This window comes from Sinocyclocheilus anshuiensis, unplaced genomic scaffold (assembly GCF_001515605.1).
Source record: "Sinocyclocheilus anshuiensis isolate Anshui unplaced genomic scaffold, SAMN03320099.WGS_v1.1 scaffold1079, whole genome shotgun sequence".
Lineage (NCBI taxonomy): Eukaryota > Metazoa > Chordata > Actinopteri > Cypriniformes > Cyprinidae > Sinocyclocheilus > Sinocyclocheilus anshuiensis.
In genome coordinates, this window is record NW_015548207.1 from 2,655,148 (window position 1) to 2,663,651 (window position 8,504).

Sequence of the window (8,504 nt, forward strand, 5' to 3'; positions counted from 1 at the left end):
AACTCCGACTGGATTCGTCTGAAAGAAGAAAGTCATATACACCTAGGATGATTTCAGGGTGAGTAATTTATGGGCTAATTTAAATGTTTGGGTGAACTAACCCTTTAAGTGAGATGAAGTTGTTAAAGCTCTGTTTTCCAACGGTCCCCACCTGTGTAAAAATGTTGTGCGTTTGGCTGAGAATCCATCTAGAATCTGCGTCAGGTGCCACAAGAAGTTTGAGTGTACCAATATACACATCTGTGCAAAGGGTCCAGAAGTGAGGTTCTTGGAGATTATAGACACCCTGAAGCTGCTGGACCTGCAGGGAACATTAGTGGTTAGCAAATGCAACCCCAGTTTTTCTCAAAGGTTCTGACGCTCATTAGGGTGCTTGGACTGTAGCTATCTAGAACTGTTTCATGCAAAAACCTGGAACAGCAAGATTGAGGTCCTGACCCTCAATAGGGTGTCAAGATCCCATTTTTCAAATGTGGCTACATGGTTAGCTAGTTATGTTTTGGGACAACTTGGCTACAATTCCAGTTGATATCCAAAGTTTACTCTGTCTAACCAAGTAGTCAACTTTCACAAATAGGATCCAGAAGATGGAAATGACTCACCCTTTGGTAGCATTCAGGAAGGGTATGGTCCAGAGAAGGAGGCGTCCGTTGCATCAAGATCCCTATGGATTCCCTGAGCAGAGGAACCACACTGTGGGAAAGAGGGAGGCGAGAAATGAGTCGCCGTTCTATGAGACATGAACTCAATGGAGCGCCAAGTACTAGGCAAACTCTGGCAACAGGAAGGGATGCCACACATAAAGACGTCATTGGTTATGAATTGGTTAGTGACATAACAGCTTGACACATCGTGTTATAAGCTGAGGAGAGGAAATTCTGTCATTATCATGACAAACAAGAACTCTTTTCATTAGCATTATTTCTGAGCATGCTCAACGTGGTCCAACATAAACTTGCCCATATTATGGTTGGGGTGGAGTAACAGAGAGCTGTGCTGACGTCATTCCAACAGCTGTAGTGCGCGTGAGCCAGCAAGCAACCCTGAACAGATGAGGATAGACATCCAAACCCATTCATTCTGCTGAAGAATCACTTGGCAGAAACGGTTGACCGGTTAAGAAAGGACTAGGACTATTTCTCTTCTAACCAGTCAGCCGTTTGAGCCCCATCAAAGCTAGGTCTTGGCTAGGCCAGCATCTTACAAAGTCATCAGTCCTCCTTCAAACCTTCAAGGCCTGACCACTGCTCCATCTGGGAACCATTAGAGGATTCCTTGGTTTGGACTTTTTTTCCCCGTCCCTAATCTACTCTATCAGCCCCACGTTCTCCTGAACTCCTCCCTGTAACCCCAGCCTCAGTTTGGGACACGCCAAAGTGGAGAAGCTGATCATTGTCTCATTTGGACCTTCATGAAACTGAAAGCAAATGTGGCATCAACAAGGACGCATTTCACAACATTTGACCTTGCTAAACACTCTTTGGCACACATTGCTGAAAAACTGCAACAATGTTTGCCTACAAAATATTTTGCCCCAACATTGTTTTGATAACATTTAAAAAACTGCAATCATGTTACTCACAAGGCTTTGATTTCACAATAGTCGGGTCTTGACCCGTGAGGTTTCCACAGACTTTTACTACCCTATATCGAGAGCATACATGAGTAATATCAATATAAGCACTACGCTCCAGACTAATCTATAGCAATTCTGACTACTCGGCACACTTTATGGTCAAGTAACATTAGGTAATGTTTAAAATGCAACGCATGCAAGTATTTCTGTTCAATACCTCCCTGAAGATGACTGTGGTTTACCAAGCAATGTTTGCAAGCAAGCAAGCTTGTATAGGCTTTAGCCATATAGGAACATGAAAGCGGAGCCTGATTGGTCTGTCTCATCCCTCTTTGAATCTATTAGCTTTAGTACACCTGGAAAGTAAAATAAATCAAGTCTACTGGCAGACTGACAAATTAGATCCATTCTGTCAAACCGCACAACATGTCAACTTTCTGAAGGTTTTTCTATAATTACCATATGTTTCCATCAACATGTACTGTGACAGGGCATCATAAAACTGGCCACTGTGCATTCCTCTCAGTAACCGGTGTGTTTGTCCCTCTTTTGGACAATAAAATGAAAACAGGAAAGTACTGGATGAGGGTACCTCAGACCTCTGACATCATACTATTGTTGCACACCTTCCTGTTCAGTGAAACAGAGGCACTCTTACTCACCGTTCGCTGGCGCTTGATGGCTAACCTGCCCCGAAAAATCTGTAATGCAGTTACACGAGTGACTCAGCTGGCTGAAATACAATTACGTGCGAGCATCAAGGTTAAGCTGGCCAGTGACACAGACGAAATGTCACCACCTAGGTCAGGGTGACAATCAGGATAAAATATTTCTGCAAGGACGCTTGTAATCACCTATGGACTTTTTTGGAAACCAGGAAAACAGCTTGGAGTCACGTGGCACAAAGCAGTCACTCGTAAAAGCACACGCATTTCTAAATCACATGGAAATGATTGGTTATCACGCCCCGACAACCTGAGTACCTAACTGGAGCACAGAAATATTTATGACACCAGAACCACCACAAGAATGAGGTGACTGTAGTGAGGTCTGCGTCTGAACAGCAGTGGGAATTAGAACAGGTACATTTAACTTGAGATTTATATGCAATAGGACCTAACAAACTTTTCCATTTCTAGGGCAAGCAGTTATTGGGATTCCACTACAAAAAAAACTTTCGATGCTTTCCTGCTAGGAACCAACTGCACTCAAGCTATGGCCATAACCACAGGATTGTATAGCTATTAGGCCTTGTGCATAAAACTTTTGCTTGGATTCAAAAGCTCATTTTTATAGTTTGAGAGTCTGCAAACGTTCAAACATCTTCTGAACAGCTCTACAAACAATCACTAATACTAAAACTTTCTTCCCACATAGCTGATGGTCACAAAAGGTCCAGTCTGAATGTAGAAGAACATTTGTGTAAAACTGAAATCTCATGAGACATGTCTGGGTTACATTTCACCTCAAAAATCAAAAGAATATAAAAAAAAAAAAATGAAGTTACATTATTTTTATAAAAAATTAAGCTAATTTTTCAACATAACTTGCGTAAACACAATAAAAATATGATATTCATTATTAAAAAAATTATATATATTTATTTATTTTAATTTTTTCCCCTCTTCTGATTTTAGGGTGAAATCACTTTTGAGAGATTCGGCATATAGACTTAAAAAGGAGACAAGCTTAAAAATTGAAAAGGCTTGGACATAAATGAGCTAGAACCTTGAAAACTACATTTCCAAAACCAGTTAATATGAAATTAAAATGAAATCAATTCAAGTAGCTCAAACAATAACCTGCAATTAGTGAAAATGGAGTGAAACCCGATGGAAATCGGAAATTCTCCAGACTGAATGATACAGCCCTCAGTTAACATCGATAACTTATATATACACAGAGCTGAGCGTTAAATAAATTGCATGTTGTATGTGTTATATGTTGCTATATGTGGCTCATTCCCCACCTGCACCAATAAGTCGTAAATTAGCATTCTAAAAAAGACATACATTAAGTAGCTAGCAGCCGGCACAGTGCTAAAGTGCATTATGTGCAAAAAATACAGTAGATCAAAGAATAACACAATAACATGCGACAAAAGCAGCTTTGGAGAGCCATTTAAACATTTGCACTGAGGCCTGACAAATGAATCCATCCACAAAGGCCCAGCTTAGTACGGCCAGAACAAATGCTAATTACTGTTAACGTTCTTTACGCACCCATTCCTTGGGCTTTAGGCTGGGTACCTCAGACCTCTGACATCATACTATTGTTCCACACCTTCCTGTTCAGTGAAACGGAGGCACTCTTACTCACCGTTCGCTGGCGCTTGATCAATAACCTGCCCCGAAAACGCTGTAATGCAGTTACACAAGTGACTCAGCTGCCTGAAATACAATTACGTGCGAGCATCAAGGTTAAGCTGGCCAGTGACACAGACGAAATGTCACCACCTAGGTCAGGGTGACAATCAGGATAAAATATTTCTGCAAGGACGCTTGTAATCACCTATGGACTTTTTTGGAAACCAGGAAAACAGCTTGGAGTCACGTGGCACAAAGCAGTCACTCGTAAAAGCACACGCATTTCTAAATCACATGGAAATGATTGGTTATCACGCCCCGACAACCTGAGTACCTAACTGGAGCACAGAAATATTTATGACACCAGAACCACCGCAAGAATGAGGTAACTGTAGAGGGTCTGCGTCTGAAACATTACAGTGGGAATAAGAGCAGGTACATTTAACTTGAGATTTATATGCAATATGACCAAACAAACTTTTCCATTTCTAGGGAAAGTAGTTATTGGGATTCCACCACAAAAAACTTAAAATGCTTTGCTGCTAGGAACCAACTGCACTCAAGCTATGGTGGTCATAACCACAGGATTGTATAGCTATTTGGCCTTGTGCATAAAATGTATGCCTGGATTCAAAGGCTAATTTTTATAGTTTGAGAGTCTGCAAATGTTCAAACATCTTCTGACCAACTCTACCAACACTTTACTACAAACGATCACTAATACTACAACTTTTCCCCCACACAGCTGATGGTCACAAAAGGTCCAATCTGAATGTAGAACACAATTTGTGTAAAACTGAATGAATCTCATTAACCATGTTTGGGTCATAACTGAATGATACAGCCCTCAGATAACATAAATTACTTATATATGCAGAGCTGAGTGTTAAATAAAGTGCTGTTGCATGTATATGTGGCTTGTTCCCCACCTGCACCAATACGCCGTAAATTAGCATTCTGAAAAAAACGTACAGTATCTAGTAGCCGGCACAGTGCTAAAGCACATTATGTTAAGAAATACAGTAGATCAAAGAATAACACAATAACATGCAACAAAAGCAGCTTTGGAGAGCCTTTAGACACATTTGCACTGAGGCTTGACAAATGAATCCATCCTCAAAGGCCCAGCTTAGTACGGCCAGAACAAATGTTAATTACTGTTAACGTTCTTTACGCGCCCATTCCTCTGGCTTTAGGCTGGGACCCAAAGCGATTAGCGTTCTTTGGAAGACTTTGGTGGTGGGGGACTGCTGTAGGCCACAGCAGCATTACTCCTCCACTCCCTCCAACTAATCACAGGGTACCGGAACAGATCCAGCCGCTGCAGCCATACCCAGATATCCCCCTAAAGCAAGCCTACCGCACCCAGAGCGGCCTTAGCTAAACACGGCTCAGTTCGCGTGCAGCAAGGGGTCTTTTGCAAAGGGTCCCCTGCAAATGTGTCATGCCTCAGGTGCAGCTGATGAAGGAGAAGTCCATCATCTTAGCGAAAGGTCAAACATCCAAATGCGAGCAAGATGGTTGGATCAAAACAAGGCGCTATCTTGAGAATATCAATCTCACAATGAGAGTTACATGGGAAAAATGCTGTCCATCTTAACGATGTATCATGTGTTTAATAAATGTATCATGTGTTTAATAAATCTCTCTATATATATATATATATAACAGCCATGCTTCCCCAAACACATTAAGCCTAGTTCTGGCGAACACATCACTTTTCTTAGGAATTGTTCAGAATAGCATACTACTATTTCTGCAGTATATACTAGGTGTGCTGTACTTAGTATGCATATTTTGAATTAAGTACCCTTGACCTACTACATTTGGCAAAATCCCACAATTTTATCCTACAACGCACTGCATGGCACTCGACTTTGAGTGCAACACAAAAGAAATACTTTGAAAAAAGTCAATGGGGTCCAAATTTTTCCAAGTTTTCAGATCATTACATGGACAAAAACAGTCAAAACATTCTGCAAAATATTTTCATTTGTTATCCACAGAAGGAAGTATGTCATACAGTTTTGGACATGACAGTAAGTAAATAATGTCAGAATTTTATTTTTACACTAATGTAAATTAAAAATTACTGACTTGATGCATACAGTTTTGCATACTATTTTTAGAGTAGCAAACAGTATGCACTACGGTTTAAAAGTTTGGGGTTGATAAGATTTTTTAAAAGAGATTAATACTTTTATTCAGCAATGATGCATTCAATTAATCAAAAGTGACAGTAAAGACATTTATAATATTACAAAAGATTTCTAATGCAAATAAGTGTTGTTATTTTTAACTTTCTACAGATATTTCCACAGGAACGTGAAATCTTAAGCTTCACAAGCTCTTTAACAAGCTCATTTCTGGTTTGCAACTGTTTTTAATTACCTGCTTTGGAATTTAATGGCTTTCCATAGTTGTGTAATACCTTTGTACGTGTGCCATACCAGATCGGCCTCCAGACTGCACCTGAATGAGACCGAGACGCTGTCACGCAGGTGCAATATGGGAAAACGTCCACAGTCTTAGCCCTATTCTCAGTTCTCAGGATTTGCCTCTCGGCCACTGCATGGAAAACTGAAGAAGAGGGGGAAAAAATGTCTAAGATCCCCCTTTTTTGAGAAACAAAGAGAAGGAAAAATCCATCTTAAAAGATGCCTTTGTTGAAGTAACATTCACAGATCGCCACCACATTCCAGAGAGGGAGAAGAAAAGCCTCAAACACGGACAAGAAGGAGGGGCGGGGGGTTGGAGGGACGAGATGAATATGCGGGAAATGCTTTGCTCAGACTCGGTCACTTTGCAAAAAGGGGCCACGAACGGTGCCTCTTCACTCAAGCACAGTAACCAAAGGCCATCTGCAATTTAAAAATTGTGCAGTCCTGCTCAAATTTACACAGCCTTTACATACATTTACCTACATCACACACAAAAAATAAAGCATACTCATCACCATAAAAGCATCTGATGGCATTTTCAAGACTATGGAGGAGGAATGAGAGGTTTGGTAGGTTTAAAACACTGCAAAAAATGGCTTATCTTACTTAGTATTTTTGTCTTGTTTCTACTCAAAATATCTTAAAATTCTTAAATCAAGATACTTTTACTAGATGAGCCAAATTACTTAAGATATTTTGTCTTGTTTCCAGGGTGAAAAAAAACTAAATTAAGTGCATTGTTTGCTTGAAACAAGTAAAATTATCTGCCAGTGGGGTAAGTAAAATATTCTTAAAACAAGAGTATTTTACTTACCCCACTGGCAGATAATTTTACCTGTTTTAAGCTAAATGCACTTAATTTCGTTTTTTTCCCCTGGAATTTTAAGATATTTTGACTAGAAACAAGACAAAAATACTAAGTAAGATAAGCCATTTTTTGCAGTGAAAGTGATGAAATGCTATGCATTTTTCCTTCTCGACTGGAGTTGTTTGAAAAATGCCACATGACAGAGTCAAATCCTGTGTTTTCTGGTTTTGCCACATGTTGAGAAAGTGCTCTGGGGCTCCACCCTCTGAGCGTGCATCCTGTAATTCACCCGGCTGGAGCACCAACGGCTTCACAGGGCTCTTGGTGAAGGGTACTGTGAAGTGGCTTTTGTATGATCTGTGTTAGGTGCTGTTGAGGGTGTCTGGGTGGGGTCTGAGGATGGAGGATTGTCTTGAGTTGAGTCGAGAGAGGTCAGTGCTCATAATAGCATGGGCCGGGGTTTGCGTACTCACCTCACTCCTATGAGAATCGAGATGAGCATGGAGCAGATGGGGTCGGCAATCATCAGGTCGTATTTTTGCATTAGGATGGCAGATATGATGACACCGACACTGCCCAACGTGTCCGCAACAATGTGGAGAAAAACTCCTGAAATGAAGAAAATGAGGGTTTCGATTTATTCTGTTCAAAAATCTAAAAAGAAAATACACACTACTGTTCAAAATGTTGGGGTCAGATTTTAAAAAGATTTTTAAGTAAGTCTAAAATACAGTAAATATAGTTATACTGTAAAATATGATTACAATTTAAAATAACGTTTCTATTTTAATATATTTTAAAACTTAGTTTACTCCTGTGATGATAAAGCTGAATTTTCAGCATCATTACTCCAGTCTTCAGTAGGGCAAAAGGCCCTTTAGTCACATGATGATCCTTCAGAAATCATTCTAATACGCTGATTTGGTCCACAAGAAAAATTTCTTATTAGTATTAATGAATATTTTTTGAAAACTCTGGTGCATTTTTTTAGGACTCTTTGCTGAATAGAAAGTTTGATGAATTTATTGCATTCTTGCTGAATAAAAATATTAATTTCTTTTTAAAAACAAATCTACTGACGTCACATTTTTGAGCAGTAGTGTATATAAATACAAAAAACATATCCAAAAATATTAAAATGTTTTTTTATATCTCAGTATTAACTTATTATAATATACTTAATATTAATACTAACACATTAATATTTATAAAATTGAAAACAACTATAAATTGTTATAAATATTAATGTTTATTAATAATTTGTTAATATTGAGATATAGTAAAATATAAAATAAATCTCAAAAATAATATTTATAAAATGTTATATTAATATTACAAATAATTTAAAATAACGGAATAAAAAAAAAAAAAAA

At 38.9% G+C, this 8,504-nt stretch overlaps 1 protein-coding gene across 1 annotated transcript in view; it reads right to left on the reverse strand.

Annotated features, from left to right (window-relative positions):
• Positions 1-8,504, reverse strand: part of LOC107653547 (zinc transporter 7-like) — a 20,138-nt gene that overhangs the window by 1,182 nt on the left and 10,452 nt on the right. The window contains exons 6-8 of the mRNA XM_016440287.1: positions 7,605-7,754; positions 603-693; positions 152-301 (exon numbers count right to left, since the gene is read on the reverse strand). Of these exons, the coding sequence (XP_016295773.1) occupies positions 152-301; positions 603-693; positions 7,605-7,754 (391 nt within the window). The remainder of the gene's footprint in view (positions 1-151; positions 302-602; positions 694-7,604; positions 7,755-8,504) is intronic.